The sequence below is a fragment of the Bufo gargarizans genome, chromosome 2 (genome assembly GCF_014858855.1).
Source record: "Bufo gargarizans isolate SCDJY-AF-19 chromosome 2, ASM1485885v1, whole genome shotgun sequence".
Classification (NCBI taxonomy): domain Eukaryota; kingdom Metazoa; phylum Chordata; class Amphibia; order Anura; family Bufonidae; genus Bufo; species Bufo gargarizans.
The window spans coordinates 244577768-244599085 of record NC_058081.1 but is presented as its reverse complement, the minus strand read 5'-3'; the positions used below and the strand labels follow the sequence as shown (position 1 = coordinate 244599085).

The following is a 21318-nucleotide window of genomic DNA, read 5'->3' as shown; positions in this document are numbered from 1 at the left end:
AAGGGAACGGCGTTCCTGCTATGAAGAAAGTGCAGGAACGCCGTTCCCACACGTTCCCGCAGGACTCGAGCCCTGGCTACGGACATGGCTACTGTAGAAAACTTTGCTCATAATTTCATTATAGCTCTGTTTTCTCTTCACTGCAGTGAATATGATTTTTTGCTTGTGCAGTGAATATGACTTATTGTATTATTTGGTACCTGTCATTTCAGGTGACCTTTTAATAAGCTGTCGTGTGTTTATACTATACTATCACTTGTATCCTGCATTTTCTCCCCAGTTTTGTCAGTTGTCTCATAGCTCAGCTCTAAGGAGCTGCCCTGATGCCTCCCATACACAATACATAGAGAGAAGATCCTACTCCCCTATCTCTGTAGCACACTCTCAGTAAGCTACTGAATTAATCACTAGGGTGACATGGAAAATGTCTGAAGCATTTGTATATATCGCTGTCTCTGCCTCATCTCACTTTGCAACTGCTTCTTTGGGAAACATTTAACCAGAGCCGTCAGGCTCCGTGTTTTGTCTGTCTATTTTTTTACCCTCTGTGTGTCACCCGTATTTTGCAGACACAGCTCAGCTAAAAATGTATTTTCAAAGCATCTCTGAACAGTGGTCAGTAACCCACAGTCAGTAAAAAGCTACTAATGTGTGAATAAACACATTAAAATCAATGGGTCAGTGAAAAACGGAAATGTGAACAAGGCCTTAGTGAGCTGATAATCTGAAGATGGAGTTCGGCACAAAATTGAGTGAATGATCAGTGCAAGATGAAAGGAGAAGACAAGTAACTCATGAGTGGAGAAAGAGGCATTTTTCTTCCTGATAAGGCCTCTTTCACACTTGCGTTGTCCGGATCCGGCGTGTACTCCACTTGCCGGAATTACACGCCGGATCCGGAAAAACGCAAGTGTACTGAAAGCATTTGAAGACGGATCCGTCTTCAAAATGCTTTCAGTGTTACTATGGCACCCAGGACGCTATTAAAGTCCTGGTTGCCATAGTAGTAGTGGGGAGCGGGGGAGCAGCATACTTACCATCCGTGCGGCTCCCGGGGCGCTCCAGAATGACGTCAGAGCGCCCCATGCGCATGGATCATGTGATCCATGCGATCACGTCATCCATGCGCCTGGGGCGCCCTGACGTCACTCTGGAGCGCCCCGGGAGCCGCACGGATGGTAAGTATGCTGCTCCCCGCTCCCCACTACAGTTTACCATGGCTGCCAGGACTTTAGCGTCCCGGCAGCCATGGTAACCATTGAGAAAAGCTAAACGTCGCATCCGGCAATGCGCCAAAACGACGTTTAGCTTAAGGCCGGATCCGGATCAATGCCTTTCAATGGGCATTCATTCCGGATCCGGCCTTGCGGCAAGTGTTCCGGATTTTTGGCCGGAGCAAAAAGCGCAGTATGCTGCGCTATTTGCTGCAGCCAAAAAACGTTCCGTTCCGGAACGGAAGACATCCTGATGCATCCTGAAGGACGGACTGTCCATTCAGAATGCATTAGGAAAATCCTGATCAGTATTCTTCCGGCATAGAGCCCCGACGACGGAACTCTATGCCGGAAGACTATAACGCAGGTGTGAAAGAGCCCTAAGATAAACCTCAAAGATTCTTATATTCACATGTACCATTGATTTATCATCAACTTGACATCAATGCTGAGTGCCTAGTGACCATGGCAACATGGTGTATACATTGGCGAATGGAGGAGGTGCAGCAGAGTTGTGGAGAGAGATATATAACAGTAGCCCCCAATTATTGCAATCTCCCAACAGATCCTTTGTTTGTCCTTAATCAGGAGACCCCTCTTCTGATATGTAATTCTTCCAATCAAATACATAGTCAAGTCTGCCCTGAACAACCTTGGAGTCAAGGGTCTGATTATCCTTGAACTTGAAAGGGGAGATAGGTTCTTGTGGTTTGGAAATCTTGTGGGAATGTGCCTGAGAAATGTTTAGTCTACTAGTTCCTGTAAAAATGTGCTATATCTTGTTGTCCTCGGTATTGACTACTTCCTGCCTGCCCTGACCTTGGATTTACCATATAGTACAGACTCTGCTTGCCCTGACCTTGGCCTGTCCCTGACTATGATTCTGCCTGACCCTTCTCTGCTATGGACCAGCATCTCTGACCCGTGTAGATAATCTGTCAATCCTACAGATACTACTCCAGGAGGTAGCATCCTAGTGGTTCCCGTGCAGAGAAGTTCAGATTCCTTTATACGGGTTATAAGGGTAAAACCCAGGGGACTGTCAGGATAACACTCTTAGGAGTAGCCTAAAGTCAAATCTGTTGGTTGACAATCCACACCCACGGCCATAACAATTTGCTCAGGCCTAAGATGGAACTACCAGAAGAACCTGCATACCATCTTGGCCCACTCGGACTGCTGACCTGGTACTACCATTTCCTCTTCGCATATGACAGCATCGCTGGAGAGACTGCCTTCTCCTCCTCAGGACAGGGAACAGAATCATTTAAAAGAGAGTCCACCCCCTCTATCCCCAGTTCTGTTTCCTGTCCTAAGGGACAGGTGGAATTTGAATCGTTGTTTGAAGGAATCAGAGCTGTGGGGGCCCCAGCTTTTTCAAGTATTAGTAGGGTTACCCCGGGCGGCGTAAGCCTCCTCTAAAGAGCCGCTGCGACAAGACTGGGCTCCCTTCTCTTCCTACCCCACTCTGGTCTCCTTCCTGACCTGGGCGGGTTACGGCCTTCCTGGGTGCAGCGGACCTCTGAGGGCCGTGTTTCGCATGTCCGGCTGCCAGCACTTGTAGAATGGACGTCGCTTCTGGTTGGTAGAGAGAGGAAGTGCTTGCTGCAGACTGGTAGTGGGGAGGAGCCGGCACACGCGCACCAGGAGAAAGGCCCAGACAGCTCACTGTCATGCTGGTGGAGAAGAGGCTGACAGTTCCTCCATTATGGCTGTATTGCTCTATGATTATGGAGCAGGCTCAGCGGTGAGGCTAAGAGGGGTTGTTCCCCATTAACATCAGTGTTATGTATTTGCTCATGTGGGCCATCTTCTATGCCTAGATATTAAGTCTTCTAGGAAGGTCTCCAGATAAAGGTGAAGGGATGTGCTCTTTGTAAAAGAAAGTTACCATCTGCCTGGGTTAAACCCCTGTGTCAAGCATGCATAAGCAAGTTAATGAGGGAGGAAGCTCCGTCTCTGATAGGCAGTATCTAGCAGATGATCTGTGATGAAGTTAAAGAATCTGTTAGCGGCCTGCTTAAAAATCACCCTAGTACCTCTGTGGCCCCCTCCCTCCAGTGACAGTGATTTATTATCTGGTTTGGAGGAAGACGGGGAATGGCAATCTCCTAACGATTCTTCTGAGGACGAGTCTGCAGGAAAGCCGCTCTTCCATATGGAGAAGAACACTAATGCCCTGGTTAAAGCAGTTAAAGCTTCTATGGGTTTAGATGATGAGAAATTACCACAATCCGTTCAGGACTCTATGTTTGAGGACCTAGGTCCTAGAAAGAGAAAGCTTTTTGACGTACATAAAAATATTCAGGCAGTCATTTCCAAAGAGTGGAAGAAACCGGCTAAAAAAATAATTTTTTTATTACCTTCTCTGATAATCGTAAATATCTTTTTGATATATAAATATCTTTATGCTTTGGATTTTTGGCTGATGTCAAGAGCTTCGGCCCTGTCTAACTCTGCCTGTAGAGTGATTTGTTTGAAGGGCTGGAATGAGGACGCTAGTTCAAGAGCTAAGCTTTATGCCATTCCATGTAAGGGCACATTTTTATTTGGGCCTGTCTTGGTTGATTTGCTCGAGAAGGCCTCAGATTTTAAAAAAAAGGGCTTCCCCTGTACCAGTTTGCAGCCCCCCTAGGAGGTATTTCCGTCCCAGGTTTAATAGGGAGAGTTTCAAAGGGAAGGAAAGGGCAAAACATCATGCAGGAGGTGCTAAAAAGCCTAAGGGGTTTCTTTTTTCCGGGTCAGATGCCTCAAAGAAACAACCCCAATGATGCCAGGCCCCCAGTAGGTGGTCGTCTGTATTTCTTTTCCCATCAATGGCAGAAGATCTCCAACAGTCCCTGGATAAATTCTGTTATAAGAGAGGGCTTGAGAATAAATAAAAATTTTTAGAGGGTCAGCTCACCTGCAGGCCCACACATAAAATCTTTTACAGGGTCTGCTCACCAGCAGGCCCGCACCTAAAATCTTTTACAGGGTCAGCTCACCAGCAGGCCCTCGCATATAATTTTTTTTGAGGGTCAGCTCATCTGCATGCCCTTGCATATAATGTTTTACAGGGTCAGCTCACCTGAAGGCCCTCGCATATAATGTTTTAGAGGGTCTGCTCACCAGCAGGCCCGCACCTAAAATCTTTTACAGGGTCAGCTCAAAAGCATGCCCGCACCTAAAATCTTTTACAGGGTCAGCTCACTTGCAGGCCCTCACCTAATTATACCTAATAGGTAATTTGCGTGCATGCTGCCGTGCTTGGATGTGGTAGACGTAGCTGTTTCTCAGGCTCCCTCTCGGGAATTGAATCATGATTCCCCCGTTACCCATGGTCTACATGGTTTGGGCTGAAAATAACATTGAAAGTTGATAGGGCAGACATCCGAATGGATGGTCGCCGTCATGGGGACGTGCGATCATCCCCAGGTTATCTAGCGTCACCAAAGCGGCAACAGGCCCTCGCCCATAATGTTTTAGATGGTCAGATCAGCAGGCCCTTGCTCCAAATGTTTTTGAGGGTCACCAGCAGGCCATCAATCATAATTTTTCAAGGCTGTGTATGATGCCCGCCTTTATGTGTAACAAATGGTGTATTGGAGTGCCGGCTCCTTGTAATTTTTGGCAGCCCTTTCACTTAGTGCATAGGCTTTATGAGTGTAGGAGTCCCACTACATGAACAATTGTATCACAATGTGAATGAGGCCCTCCTTTATGTGATATACAGGTTTTATCGGAGTGCTTCTTCCTTGTAATTTTTGGCAGCACTTGCACTTTATATACAAATAAATATACAGGAAAGAATGTTTCCTATAAATTTTTCCTCTAAAATTGATTTTTTTTCTTTGGTGCGTATTATTGTCAGTCTGTAAAAGTGGCGTACTATTCGGACATCATTCCCAGCAGCGACCTGTGAGTACAAGATGCATCCAGACATCCTCTCCATGCTGTTCCAGAACCATTTCAGTGGTGTTTCCATCAATTTCTGACATTTTTCCCCTGAGCACTACGGTGCTCGATCAACACTAGTATCTATATATACAAATTCCTATTGCTGAAAGCAGCAGGTATCCCTAATTGCTACCCACTGTCCCATAAAACATTCTTTCATTAAACACCACTTAAAACTGTAAACCGGTAAATTATCAATTTTAAAGAGGTTGTCCAGGTTCAGAGCTGAACCCAGACATATCCCTTTCTTCACCCAGGCAGCCGAAGCTCTGCATTGCGCAGGATAAGGGCTTTTTCATTAGATCCAGTGACATACCTGGTCTCTGCTAGGCGGAGGCTTCCACCTACCAGTGTTGCCGATGACGTCACCGGCACTAATCGTCCTCTTCACATATCTGAATTAAACTGTAAGGCCCCTGAAGGCAAAACTTCATAAAGGTCTTGGCTCCATGGAACCTGTCAAAGAGTTTGGAGACTGGCAGCAGAGGGTACTTGTTCTTAATGGTAATTTTATTCAGGCTGCAGTAGTCAATGCACGGCCATTCTTTTTTTTTATCAAGGAACAACCCAGTTCCTACTGGACAGGAAGACTTCCATATGAACTCTCTTTCCAGGTTCTCCCTGACATATTCTGATATAGCCTGAGCCTCTGGGTAGAGACAAAGGATAGACTCGGCCAGGAAGAGTAATAGTCGCTGGCAACAGATCAATGGAACAATCAGTCTTTTTGTTGAAGATATATCAGGGATCAGTGGAAACCTTGTACATTCTGGGGAACTTGTAGAGGAATTGATGGTTGTACCATTGCCAAATAGCAGGAATGACAATGAGGTTCCCAATGCAGAATGTCACGAACCAGCGGGTGTGAACCCACTGTGCCATGTGACCAACCTCCTCTAAGGGCATTTTCTAAGTGAACCCATCGTTCTTCGCAATACTCCTGATGGTGGGGATAGACTTTCCCGAGGGGAACACCAGGTTGCTTCCTCTTGAGGAGGACTGGAACACGAGGCAGCTGGTCCAGGCGGACCTGGGGGTACCGGTGCAAGGTACCCAAAGTACAATCGTAGTCAGCAGACTGAGCCGTAACCAGGAGCGACAGTGCAGGACCGATGAGGGATGAGGCAGAGGAGAAGTCAAACAAGCAATGGGTCTTTTCCAAAATGGGGTACATTTTTGGGAGTTTCTACTGTAAGGGTGCATCAGGGGGGCTTCAAATGGGACATGGTATCTAAAAACCAGTTCATTAAAATCTGCCTCCTTTTCTTCTGCGCCCTGCCGTGTGCCCTTACATCAGTTTACAACCACATGTGGGGTGTTTCTGTAAACCGCAGAATCAGGGTAATAAATATTGAGTTTTGTTTGGCTGTTAACCCTCAATGTGTTAAAGAAAAAAATAGAAAATCTGCCAAAAAAGTGAAATTTAAAAATGTAATCTCCGTTTTCCTTTCATTCTTGTAGAACACCGAAAGGGTTAACAAAGTTTGTAAAATCAGTTTTGAATAACCCGAGGGTGTATTTTCTAAAATGTGGTCATGTATGGGTGGTTTCTATTATGTAAGCCCCACAAAGTGACTTCAGACCTGAACTGGTTCTTAACCCCTTCAGGACCCTGCCATTTTTCACCTTAAAGACCAGGCCATTTTTAGCAAATCTGACATGTGTCACTTTATGTGTTGATAACTTTAAAACGCTTTTACTTATCCAGGCCACTTTGAGATTGTTTTCTTGTCCATATTGTACTTTATGACAGTGGTAAATTTGAGTCAACATATTTCATTTTTATTTATAAAAAAAATACGGAATTCCCCATTTCCCCCCGAATAAGGCAACACCCCATATGTGCTCAAAAAATGATGTATGGGCACACAGCAAACTTCAGAGTGGAAGGAGCACCATATGGCGTTAGGAGAGCGGATTTAGCTGGAATGGTAATTGGGAGCTATGTCGCATATGAAGACACCCTGAGGTGACCCTATAGTGGAAACCCCCAAAAAGTGACCCCATTTTGGAAACTACACCCCTCAAAGAATCTTTCAAGGTGTGTAGTGAGCACTTTGACCTCAAAACTGTTTCCTAGAAAATTAAAAAAATTGTTTCCTAGAAAATTTAAAAAATCATCTTTTTCTAGAAAAAGTGGCTTTACACCCACATTTTTCACTCTCCCAAAGGACAGTACAAAATGCACCCCACATTTAGTTCCCCATTTCCCCCGAATATACCAACACCCCATATGTGCTAATAAAATGATGTATGGGCGCACAGCAGGGCTGTAGAGTCAAACAGCAAAATATGGATTTTACTGACCTGAATTGGCAGACATGGATTCTAGGTGCCATGTCTCATTAAAAAGATTCCTGAGGTCCCCAGGGATTAAAAACCCCAAGGAGTGCCCCCATTTTGGAAAGAGCACCCCCGTACGAATATTTTAAGTGGTGGAAAGTGTACTTTTCAGCAAACAGGTGTCTGACAGAAGACAGAAACACTTGTTAAAGGATCTCAAAGCACACATTTGTCAAAATGAAAAATTACTAGAAGACCCCTATGTTTCACTTTCACAAGGGGTTAAAGGAGAAAATGCACCCCAGTATGTGTTCCCCATTTACTCCTTATTCAGGAAACACCCCATATGTGCTTGTAGCCTGCTGTATGGGCGCACGGCAGGTGAACAGCAAAATATGTATTTTGCTGGCAGGCCTGGATTGGCAGACATGGAATTTAGGTGCCATGTCACATAAAAAAAATTCCTGAGGTCCCCAAAAATTAAAAACCCTAAGAAGTGATCCCATTTTGGAAAGTGCACACCGTACGAACATTTTAAAGGGTGGAAAGGGTACTTTTTACCTAACAGGTGTTTCACAGAAATTACTATGTAGTGGTGGGTGAAAAGTGGATCTGTAAGCTATGCGGACTAAATCAGAGATATTAGGTGGTAAAACTACAGGGTACATCATGGATGAAATGAAAATAATACTCCATGGATGTGTGGTAGATTTTAAAACAATCCTGCATGCACAAGGCAGGTTTTTTAGGGCAGATTTCGCAGTTGTAAATGGTGTCTTTCCTTATCCCCCTTTTGTAATACACCCTGCATCTTTTTTGGGTCCTTCCCTTCCTTGCTGTCTGGGGAACTTGACCTGGAAACTGTTGCCCTGGTACAACACGGGCACCATGACTCCCTGAAGTACTAGGACCCTCCCCGGCCTGGATTTGAAAAATTAGGGCCTTGGTAACCACCTCTCAGAACTAAAGGAAAGTTCCTCTGTGGCCTGCAGATTGAAATAGCATGTACGCATTGTACATTGCCATCTGTACAATGTGTACGGCCAGCTTCTTGTACCACACTTTTGTTTTTCGTGTGGCACTGTAGGGCTTCATAAGTTGATCTGAAAGATCCAACTCTTCCATGAGCTTATTGTAGTCCAGGATACAAAATGGTTTGGGAGTAGCTAACCCTCCCTTTGAAAAGTAATAGGGACTCATCTACACTGACATATTTATCAGGGGTGTACACCTCGGCAAACCTGGTGTTAAAGTAGTCAATGACAGGCCTAACCTTGAACAGACGGTTTTGGGGTGGGCACTGTGTATTGTCGTTGTAGTGTAGGAATTTCCGAATTGACTCAAATTGCTTCCGGGTCATGGTGTTACTGTAAATTGGAGTCTGGTAGAAAATGTCCGAACTCCAATATTGTCTGATGTTTGGCTTCTTTACTAAGCCCATATGCAGCAAGAGTCCCCAAAATGTCATCATCTCTGCTGCACTTACTGGGGTCCAACCTAGGGGTCTAACGTATGCCGATGTAGGGTTCTGATCAATGAATTGTTCGGCATATAAATTGGTTTGAGCCATCATTAAATTTACACAATCTTCAGAGAACAAGATTTTGAAAACATCTAGTTCAGTGAAGCGCACACAATCTATCTGTATTCCGGAGCTGCCCTCAAAATCCGGAATTTGGGGCTGATAATTGGCAGGGGGGTGGGGTCCATACGGGCTCACTCTGGGGGGCTGCCTCAGCTGTTGCTCTGGGGAGCCTTCTAGAGGGCCCCCTCATCAGCAGATGATGATGGAGGGGGTAGAGGAGTAGAGGAAAGTGGCATCCTCTTCTCCCTTACTGGCAGACTCAATATCGGAGGCAAGAATGGCGTATGCCTCTTCAGCTCAGTAAACTCGTTGGGACAGACGGGCCATTTTTATTTTATTGGGGTGTGATGTGTGAAATATGTAAACCTTTATTTAGTGTGAGGGGTGTGTATGCTGTGTTTTCACACCTGAAGGGGCTTGTAATAAATGTAAAATATAGAGAAAAGGAGTAGAGAAAAACAGTTTTATTTTATTTTTTTAATTACTGCAGATACAAAAAGAACATTATCTAAAAATCAATATGAGATTCTAACTATTACTTAAAAAAAATAAAAATGATGAAAAAGAAAATATCTGCACCAAAAAATTAGCCCAGGTGCTGAACAGTGAATTACAGACTAATCAGTGCTTGGCGTTCACAGCTCGCACACAGAAAAAGTGGTGCAGAGAAGGGGAAAAAAAGTCACAATTTGTTCGCCGTAGGCAAAATCGGATGGGTGGGGGGGGGGGGGCTGGTAGGGATACGGATAGGGACAGGGATTAGGGCTTGGGAAGGGGGGTTGGATTAGGGATCTGAAACTTCTGTTGCTGCAAAAAAATAAAAAATCACTGCATCAGATGTTCTTCTTTTCACAGGTACCAGGAAGCAGTGCTGGTGCACCACAAGTCCCAGGAAACCAACAAGCAGTACAGAAAAGCACAGAACCTCTCTGCACCAGTCACCAGCTAGAATGGCTGCCTACAGACAGGTTCATCCCTTTCCTGTGTTGCTATAGCGCAGCCATCGGCTGGAGCGCTGTTCCAGCCAATCACCGCACTGGCAGGGGACGCCAAACACTGACAACCCTCTAAGGGGCCCCCTGCTTCAGTGCTGCTGTTCAGCTGAACGTCCCTGGAAGCGGTCAGACGGACAGCTGAAAAGCTGCACTTTACAATGCAGTGTAAGGCCCCCTCCCTGTACACGTAACACAAGTCATTACCATAGTGCTGCTCTGCAAACTGACAGCTCTAAACACCAGCAGCACTCTTCTACTGGAGCTGTAGGACCTGCCATGATGTCACCTGCAGGAGGCGGACCTCAGCAGAGAAGAGGGGGATGAAGGACCTCACCATCATGTGATCAGAACAGGAGGCAGAACTAAGCAGTGCAGCAAAAGTGCCAGGGAAGTGCTGGGAGTTGTAGTCCTCTCCTCTTAAACCTCCTGTTATGTAATATCAGAGTACATTACAAGAAGAGGCATGAGGAGAGGACTAAAACTCCCAGCATGTCCAGGCCATTATTATGTAATATCAGAGTACATTACAACACCCCGGATATGCTGGGAGTTGTAGTCCTCTCCTTTTAAACTTCCTTTTATAATGTACTCTTGATATTACATAATAACGGCTTGGACATGCTGGGAGTTGTAGTCCCATCCTCTTATACGTCCCCCTGTAATGTGCTCTGATATAAAATAATAATGGCTTAGACATGCTGGGAGTTATAGTCCTCTCCTGTTATACCTCCTGCAGTAATGTGCTCTGAATTAGGGCCGGGACGATGGATAGGCAAGGGTAGTCATCCGCCTAGGGTGCCACTTCGCCACCCATAAAGGGGGGGCGCACTCATGGCCGTCCAACTTCACAAGCCTCATGCCGCTAGGTCTCAAGTCTGTGAGGCATTAGAACAGCGTAAGAAGCAGCAATGACATCAATGCACCCTCCTGCGCTGAGTCTCTCATGATGACATGATCACGTGAGACCTCTAGCAGTAGTGGTGATGTCACTGGGATTGCATGCATCAGGACGCAGCAACACAAGCTACAGATAACACTGTGGTCTGCATTTCAGAGAGCAGCAGGGAAAATGGGAGAAAGTTTTTTTTAATTTTTTTCTAAATGTCCACACTGCTGGGGCACCAGGGAAGGGGGGAAGGAGATCATATATACCTTGCACTACTGGGGAGGAATGGAGAAGCATTATATACTGGCACTACAGGGTATATATACTATATCAGGCATGTCCAAAGTGCGGCCCTCCAGCTGTTGCAAAACTACAACTCCCAGCATGCCCTAATAGCTGTAAGCAGTAGTGGACAACACGTGCCATCTGCTCAAACAGCTGATCAGCAGGTGTGTCAGATGTTGGACATTGGACTGTGACATTATAATAGATTCGGGGCCCCACTTTTGATTTTGCCCAGGGCCACATTTTGTCTAAAACCGGCCCTGCCGGCATGGATGCCTGCCGGTAATAGCAGGATGCCCCCCGATCTTCTCTGGCGCAGCCTGCTGGTCAATGTCAGAATAGCAACTATAAGGATAATGCATTGCATTTAAAAATCAATCAGAATGTTGTCTGATATAGTGGTAAAAAAAATAAACATAAAATCCCATTAAAAAAATTCTCTTCACTTTTTTCCATTGAAATTACACTTTACAATAAAAATAAAAAAATCTCCCCCATATGTTTGGTAATGCCATGTCCGTAACAACCCAGACTACATAAATATCACATAAATTATGCCCTACGCATAAAAAAATATAATAAAAAAAATACAGAATTGCTAATTTATTCTTAGTTTCCACCCAAAAAATATAATAACAAGCGATCAAAAAGCGCCATTTACTCCAAAATGATACCAATGAAAAATAAAAGTCGGCCCGCAAAAATCAAGCCTTCACACAACTCCATAGAAAGAAAAATAAAAAAGTTATGGGAAAGCAGCAATGCAAAAACATTTTTTTCTTTTAAAAAAAGGTGTTTTATTGCAAAAAAGTTGAAAAACGCAAAAAAACTATATGTATTTGGTATCACTGTAATCTTACTGACCTAGAGAATAAAGATATTATGTTATTGATACCGAAAAATGAACGCCGTAAAATTTATAACGTAAAAGCGCAGTGTCAGTGTTGCTGTTTTTCCCATTTCCTTCCTAGAAAGAGTTAATAAAAGTTCATCAGAAAGTTATGTGTACCCCAAAATGGCGCCATTAAAAACTACAACTTGTCCCACAAAAAACAAGCCCTCATAAAGCTATATAGACGGAATAAAAAAAGTTATAGCTCTTGGGACGCGACGATGAAAAAAAAGGAGAAAAAGGCTTGGTCAGTAAGGCCCAAAACAGGCAGAAAAACTTTAGTTTTTCTTTTAACCACTTCACATCCGGGGCATTTGCCTCCTTCCTGACTAGGCCTAATTTTGCTAATCTGACATTTATTTTGCTATACTTTATGCGGTAATAACTTTGGAACGCTTTTACTTATCCAGGCCATTCTGAGATTGTTTTCTCGTGACACATTGTACTTCATGACACTGGTAAATTTGAGTCAATATATTTCACCTTTATTTATGAAAAAATCCTAAATTTTAAACATTTTAATTTCTCTGCTTTTAAAACAGAAAGTGATACCTCATAAAATATTTATTACTTAACATTCCCCATATGTCTACTTCATGTTGGCATCATTTTGTAAATGTCATTTTATTTTTTTAGGACATTAGAATTTTAGAAGCAATTTTTAAGAAAATTGCCAAAACCCACTTTTTAAGGACCAGTTCAGGTCTGAAGTCACTTTGTGGAGCTTAGTGGATACCCCCATAAATGACCCGATTGTAGAAACTACACCCCTCAAGTTACTTAAAACTGATTTTACAAACTTTAACCCTTTAGGTGTTCAACAAGAATTAAAGGAAAATGTAGACATATGGGGTAAAGTAAAAACTATTTGAGATATTACTATCTATTTTAAAAGTAGAGAAATTGAAATTTGTAAACCCAGAACCTGATTGAACAGATCAGGGATCAATGGAAGAGAATATTGATTTCTAATGGTGATTTTGTTAAATTCACGATCGTCAATACAGGGTCTGAGGCCTCCATCCTTCTTTTTAACAAAAAGGGGACACAGAGGGTCTAATGTGGCCTTTAGTTAGGCTTTCCTTAATATATTCCCTCATGGAATTGCACTCTGGACCAGATAAATTATATATTCAACCCTTAGGAAACCTGGATCCCACCACTAAATCAATAGCACAGTCATAAGATCTATGTGGGGCAGACTCTCCGGGTCAGATGAGGAGAACACATCAGCAAATTCCTCGATATATGAAGGTAAAGTCTTAGATTCTGAAGAGACACCCGCCTGTACAATGGGTAAACAAGAGTTACATTTAGGACCCCAGTTTTCAACCTCTCCTCTGGTCCAATTAATGACAGGGTTGTGCAATTGGAGCCAGGGCACACCTAAAACCATTCTCCAAGATCAAAAAATAGCAATTCTCAGTGTGACTCACCCCTACAGTCAAAGTTATTTCAGGTATGCAAAACATATCAGTTCCTCCCTACAAGCGGGGTGGAATCAATGGCTACAATGTAAATAGGGCTGGGAAGGGCTAAAATAGGTATCCCCACCTTAAGAGCAAACTGAAGATCAGGAAAGTTAGAGGCTGACCCAGAATCACTACCTAACCCCCTGTTTAATCCTAACAAAATAGTAATAGGTACTAATAATTTATTTTTAACCACCCCGAGGAGTACCTTGTCTTTAGATCCCTCTGGTTTAGATGATCTTCCGGAAGGAGGGACCTTGGGACACTGCCGGATACAATGTTCGGAGTCACCACAGTAGAAACATATACCACTGCGGTGGCGTTGGTCTCTTCTGGTCATACCAAGCTGCATAGGTTCATCAGTACAAGGCTCGGACTTGACCCCCACAAGACTCGACTCTGGTTTAGACATAACCTGTGGAAAAAATGAATGCTCCCGTTTTCTCTCCCTAATGCGTCTGTCCAGTCTCACAGCAAAAGTCATGGTTTGTTCCAAGGTCCCAGGAGAAGGATAACATACTAACGTCTTTAAAGGTCTCAGATAGGCCAGACCTGAACTGGCTTTTGAGAGCAGGTTCATTCCAATCAGAGGGGACGCACCATTTTTGAAACTGAGTACAGTAGTCTTCTACAGGTCGGTCACCCTTCACAAGAGATTTTAGCTGTATTTCCACTACAGTTGCTTTGTCTGGTCCATCATACAGAACCCCAAGGGCCTGAAAAAACGTGTCAACTGATCTAAGACACTAAAAGTCTCCTCCTGGGGGTCGCCTTGTAATAAGGAGATAATTCCCACTCTTTGTTGATCAGAACCAGAAGAATGGGGCCGCAGACTGAAATATAGTTTACAGCTCTCCTTAAAGGCTAAAAAACGATTGCAATCCCCCGAGAACCAATCTGGAAGCTTAACATGGGGTTCTGCCTGTAGTGCGGACGAAGAAGAAAAAAAGAGGTTTCGGACAGGTTCCTGCACTTGTAACATCTCCCTTAACTCCTGGACAATTTGGGCCAGGTTTTGGACATGATCCGTGAGAGTTTGCAACGGATCCATAGTAAAGTAATTTAGGCCTGTGATTCTGTCACGAGAAAGGGGGTGGGGAAAGGTGCAAAACTAACTCCACCCACACATCTGTCCCCGCCTACTTGCACTTACCTGTCCTAAGTAACGGAGCGCAACTGGGCGGCGATCCCTAACCTGAGTAAGTGCGGGAGGGACAAACAAGACAGACAAACACAGAGTAGTCAAACAAGCAAGGTTTAAACCAGGAGGTCAAGGCGGTACCAGGGGGCAAGCAGAAGCAAAGTCAATGCACAAACCAGGAGTAAATACCAGGAGAAGCTACTTAAACACAGGGAGCAGGCACGGACAAGTCAAAGTCTTAGCAGGAGTCAAATACCAGGAGATGCAACCGGACACAAGGAGCAAGCGAGGGTCGAAGTAAAAAAACAAGCCGAGATTCAAATACCAAAACAGCAATGTCACAGAGGAAGATACACAAGGTCCTTAATCACAGGCAACCTGTGGCCAGCAGGCTGCCTGTTAAATAGAGGAGGGAAGAAGTCATGTGATGTGGCCAGCGTACATGACTCGTCCCCCTGCATACAGCAGAGCTCAGACTCTTAACAGTAACCATGGGAGCGGAGGACGCCGGCCACGCTAAGGAGGCATGCGCGGACGGGTCCTCCCCGCCCCCTGTTGCTCTGGAGACCGCAGGGCACCGGTGGTGCTGAGGAGAAGAAGTGCGAAGCCGGTGCCCTGTGACAGTACCATTTTTGGGTACATATGATTTTTTGATCGTTCATTATAACACCGTTTTTATTTATTTATTTTTACAGCATTCGCCTGAGGGGTTAGGTCATGTGACATTTTTATAGAGCAGATCGCTGCGGACGTAGCGATACCTAATATGTATACTTTTTCTTCTTTATTTAAGTTTTACACAATAATAGCATTTTGAAACAAAAAAAATGATGTTTTAGTGTCTCCATAGTCTGAGAGCCATAGCTATTTTTTTTTTTGCAGGAATGAGGTTTGATTGGTACTATTTTGGGGGCATACACCTTTTTGATCGCTTTGTGTTGCACTTTATATGATGTAAGTTTTTGTATTTTTTACGGTGTTCAGCTGAGGGGTTAGATCATGTGATATTTTTATAGAGCTGGTTGTTACGGATGTGGCGATATCCAATATGTATACTTTTTTTTATTTATTTCACTTTAACACAATAATAGCAATTTTGAAACAAAAAAATTATGTTTTAATGTGTCCATGTTCTGAGAGCTATAGTTTTTTTTAATTTTTTGAGCGATTTTCTTCTGTAGGGGCTCATTTTTTGCGGGAAGAGGTGACTGTTTTATTGGTACCATTCTGTGGGACATACGCCTTTTTGATCAATTGATGTTGCACTTTTTGCGATGTAAGGTGATTTTTTTATTTAATTTTTTATACTGTTTATCAGACTGGGTGGATCATATGATATATTTATAGAGCCGACCGTCACGGATGCGGCAATACCAAATTTTATACATTTTTTATTATTCCTTACTTGGGGATTTTTTTTTTTACATGTGAAACCTTTTTTTTATTTTAACACTTTATTTTTTATTTTACACTTTCCGTCCCCCATACGGTCATACAAGACCTCTGGGGGACATTTAACTTATCCCCCCCCCCTATTGATTTCTCTTGTAAATGGGGCTGACAAAGTAGCCCCAATTACATTTCACCCCCCAGAGAGGCTGTACAGCACTATACAACGCTGTGCAGCCTCAGTGCAGGGCTTATCGAGGTCTGTAGAAGACACGACAGCTCCTGCACTCTCCTGGCCCCAGCGGTCACATGACCACCGGGCCGGGACAAGCAGCGCATAGTGCTTCTTGCTCTGTATACACAGCGCTCATTGAGCACTGTGTATACAGCGATCTAGAAGGTAGAGACACCTGGAAACTGTCCCTCCCTTCTCTCTGTGTTGCCCTGCTGTCACTGACAGTGGGCCGTCTGCTCAGCAGCTGCGATCTCTGAATGGATGTTCAGAAACGATAGAGATCCACCTCCCGGGTGTTTATAGTCAACGAGCAGACGGGAGATGGTTAAACTACGGGTGTTGGTGACACCCCCTATGTACCCTAAACTTGGCAGCTTTATTGCTCACGGTGGCACATGGCAAGCTAGAAGGTGTCACACCAATCCCATCTCTTCAGTTTAAAGGGGTTCTGCAGTTTGTTTAAACTGATGATCTATCCTCTGGATAGATCAGCAGCATCTGATTGGCAGGGGTCCGACACCCGGGACCCCCGCTGATCAGCTGTATGAGGAGGCAACGGCGCCGCGGCCTTCTCACTGTTTACTGCAGGCTGAGTGACGTCACATTCAAGTGAACAGAGCTTAGCCGCGCCCAGGCCAGTTGATACTAGTCGTGACGTCATCGGGTGTGTGTTAAACAGGAGCACCGCTGCCTTCTCAAACAGCTGATCGGCGGTCCCGGGTGCCGTACCATAGGATAGCTCATCAGTTTAAACTGCAGAACCCCTTTAAGGCTACTTTCACACTCGCGTTTGGTGTGGATCAGTCATGGATCTGCACAGACGGATCCGTTCAGAGAATACAACCGCATGCATCCGTTCAGAACGGATCCGTTTGTATTATCTGTAACATAGCCAAGACGGATCTGTCTTGAACTCCACTAAAAGTCAATGGGGGACGGATCAGTTTTCTAGTGTGCCATATTGTGTCAGTGAAAACGGATCCGTCCCCATTGACTCACATTGTCCGTTTGGCTCAGTTTCGTCAGACGGACACCAAAACGCTGCAAGCAGCGTTCTGGTGTCCGCCTCCAGAGCGGAATTGTGACTGAACTGAGGCAAACGGATGCATTCTGAGCGGATCCTTTTCCATTCAGAACGCATTAGGGCCAAACTGATCCGTTTTGGACCGCTTGTGAGGGCCCTGAACGGAGCCCTGAAAGCCAAATCGCCAGTGTGAAGGTAGCCTGAGAAGCTGACAGCCCTCTTGGCGGTGGACGCACATTTCTCACTCCAACCCTACTAGAAGGCATGCTGCTGGGGACGTGGATGTCGCCTGATTGTCATGTGCTGTGCAGCGGCTGACAGGAAGGGACAGCTGTTACCGCTGAGGAGCATGTGACAGGGGGCGGGGCTCAGGCCGGGCCACGCCCCTCGTTCAGCTGCTCCTGCTCGTCGCCTCTGTGACTGGTCAGGGCGACCGTCGACGTTCCCTCGCCGGCGCGCTGACGTACCGCAGCAGGGCGGGGATGCTGCATAGTCCTGACTCTGCGCTTTTCCCTCCCCGAGGAGGTGTTGACCTGACGTAGCTGACTCAGGTAGGAAGGGAGGCCGTCAGACCCGCCTGTGTTCCGGAAGCCCTGCTGTAACCCGCACTCATTCTCTCCCCACAGACAATGTCGGGCCTGCAGCTCAACTTCAGTCCCTTAAAGGAGCCTCTGGGTTTCATCAAGGTGCTGGAGTGGGTGAGTATGAGGGGCGCCCCTGACGGACCTGCTAAGTGCAGACAATGACACCGGGGACAGACGGGCCGACTGTCGGAGCCCGCTCACACTGTGCGGCCGGGGCGCTGGATGGGCGCTGGCTGGGCTGTCCTGTTGTGTGGGCGGAGCTGCTGTCACAGGGTCCAGACGTGGGGTTGTCCTGCGGGACCTCCAGCTTCTAACCCTTTAATGCCTGGGCTCAGGGCTAGCATGTGCTCTGGATGCACAGCTGGCAGATCTGCTCATACTGGCCACTGATCCCGCTCAGTTAAAGGGGTTTTCTCACTACAAGACAGTGATGGCATGTGGTCACTATTAGATCAGTGGGGGGCAGACCCCCTGCCGATCAGCTGTTGAAGGGGCTGCGGGATTGAAGCCAGTGCTGCAGCCTTTTGGTTGTTTTCATGGAGCTGTCTACTCAGTAGCCGTGGTGCAGGGTACCCAGTGAACAGTATAAACCTGTAATACTCTGCGCTGCTGCTGCTAAGTACACAGCCCCCATCAAAACAGTTAAAGGGGCTGTCTCACTTCAACAAGTGGCATTTACCATGTAGAGAAAGTTAATACAAGGCACTTACTAATGTATCGTGATTGTCCGTATTGCCTCCTTTGCTGGATTTATTCATTTTTCTATCACATTGCTCGTTTCCAGGGGTTACGACCACCCGGCAATCCATCAGTGGTGGTCGTGCTTGTACACTATAGGAAAAAGTGTCAGGCTTTCTGGTGGCCGGGACCGTGGGAGCTCACATAGGTAGGTGCTTTTTTCTATAGTGTGCAAGCACGACCACCACTGAAGGATTGCAGGGATCACTATTAGATCGGTGGGGGATCTACTTTGTGGCCCCCGTACCCACGCAGCCTCACAAACTAAACAGAGGTGTTAGTGGATAGGGGATAACTTTACTTAACCAGAAAACCCCCTTTAACCAGTTTAAAGGGGTTGTGCCACTAATAACACTTAACCCCTATCCACATAACAGGAGGTCTCTGGGACATGAGCGACCATGAGAACGAGGGTCCACAAGTGTCGAACTGCCCCCATGGAGTGGTGATGCGCACGTGTGACCACGTCTCCATTCACATCTATAGGACTGCTGTGAGCACTGTACAACAGTGGCCACCAGTGCCTCATGCCCCTGTCTTGTGGCTGTGGCCATAGGCGTGCGCAGCCTATTGCATTATCAATATAATGAAGGGAGAAGAAATCCTTTTTAAACTTACTGTATTTTTCGCCCTATAAGACACACCTAGGTTTTAGAGGAGGAAAATAAGAAAAAAATATTATTCATTACATCAGAGGTCAGACCACCAATCAGACCCCCAATGTTAATCAGACCTCAGCTGACAGCCCCAATAAGACCCCCAATGTTAATAAGACCTCAGATCAGACCCCCAATCAGACCTCAGCTGACAGCCCCAATAAGACCCCCAATGTTACTAAGACCTCAGATCAGACCCCCAATGTGACTGACCCCCAATCAGACCTCAGATAAGAGCCCCCAGTGCCTCCTATCAGCCTCCCAGCAGCCCCCCTTCAGCCCCCCAGTGCCTCCATCAGCCCCCAAATAAATTAAAAAAAAACGTACCTTTCCTGCTCCGGACACCGCCACTCCTCACTGCCCGTGCTCAGTAATCCTCTTGTACAGTCTGCTGTGTGGGTGCGCACAGTGTGAGGTCACAACGCGGCCTCGCACTGTGCGCAGCCTTCACAGTGGAGCGTCTTGGACCAGGAAGAGGTGAGTATAGCGCTTCCTGGCCCTACTTACAAACGAGACTGCGGTGCAGCACAGAGGTGATAGAACCTCAAGTCGTCCTGATTAGGGTGTGCCCAGGCACACCCCGTGCGCACGCCTATGGATGTGGCACAACCCCTTTTAAGCCTCTAGGGTTTCTACACCTTTTTCTGACGTGCTCGGCAAAGGGCAAGGCTTAACAGGAAGGGGTGAGTGCTTACGATGCACTATTTTGCACCAAAACTTCATCACAATTCTGGCGTAAAAACAGTCTCAAAGTAATCCAACCAATAGTTGGTACAGAGTCAGAGAAAAGTGTCTATCCCTGCTCCAGCCTGAGCCCCAGTGATAAATCCAGTGCAGGGCTACACAGCCTGTCTGCGTTCATCATATCTACAGGCCTAGTAAATGTGGGCAAAATGATGACACAAAATCAGTTACTATGCAAATCTAGAGCCACAAATATAAACTGGATGTAAATCTGATTGTGGACCTTGCTCATAATGCTACTTGTCCTCTTAAGGGTCCATTCACACGTCCGTAAGTGTTTTGCGGATCCCTATAATAGAAAATGCCTATTCTTGTCTGCTATTGTGGACAAGAATAGGACACGTTCTATTTTTTTGCAGAGCCATGGACCAGAAGTTCGGGGCCGCAGAAATGAATTGCGGATGCGGACAACACGCTGTGTGCTGTCCGCATCTTTTGCAGCCACATTAAAAATGAATGGGTCCGGATTCGTTCCGCAACGTTGCAGAACGGATCCGGACCCATTTTGCGGACATGTGAATGGACCCTTAAGAGTTTTTCTTGTGAGTGAATCAAAATACAAAACGCCAAGATTGGGTTAAAAATAATAATTATTCTCCTTCACGGATCCACTGCTGTTCCGGTTGCCACTACTTTCCTGGCTCAACATTCTGGAAATGCCAGAAGCGGCCTGCACAGCCAGTCTGTGGCCTTAGCGGTGATCCGCCTCAGGCAGTGGATGGCATAGTGTTCCTTTTCTAGTATTTCTGGTGTATCGACTAGAACTGGAAGTGTAGAACAGCGGTGACCGGGCTAATGTTGGTGTGGGATTGGTGGGGATAAGTGGTGGTGAGTAATGCTGCATTTTTAACGCTTTCTGACCATTTTTATTTATTTTTTATGTACTCACGTGAAAACCATTTTAATATGGTAACCAGATAAATTGTTTGATCGAAACATTAAAAATATATATGCAAAAGAAAGCACAGTTTCATCTAATATGTCACATGATTATAAAATATTTTATTTTCTTCTCTAGTTCTTTTCCATCTTCTCATTTGCTACATGTGGTGGATACAGTGGACAGACCAGTTTAAATGTGTCCTGCCGCCCTAATATGACAGACAACAAAAGTATTGAAGCCAGCTTTGCATATCCTTTTAGGTAAGTAGTATTATAGACTCAAAAAGGGAGTAAAGTTGTCCTTTGAAGGTGAGAACGGTGCAAACCGCACCTCTCCCCAAAGTACTGCTTGAAAGCGTAATAAAAAGGGGACG

The 21318-nt window shown here is 45.5% G+C and overlaps 1 protein-coding gene across 1 annotated transcript in view; it reads left to right on the top strand.

The window, feature by feature from the left end:
- The first annotated feature begins 17722 nt into the window (after positions 1-17722).
- The window catches only part of SYPL1 (synaptophysin like 1), a 40478-nt gene continuing 36882 nt past the window's right edge, over positions 17723-21318 (top strand). The window contains exons 1-3 of the mRNA XM_044280181.1: positions 17723-17891; positions 17967-18038; positions 21081-21205. Of these exons, the coding sequence (XP_044136116.1) occupies positions 17970-18038; positions 21081-21205 (194 nt within the window). The 5' untranslated portion in view covers positions 17723-17891; positions 17967-17969. The remainder of the gene's footprint in view (positions 17892-17966; positions 18039-21080; positions 21206-21318) is intronic.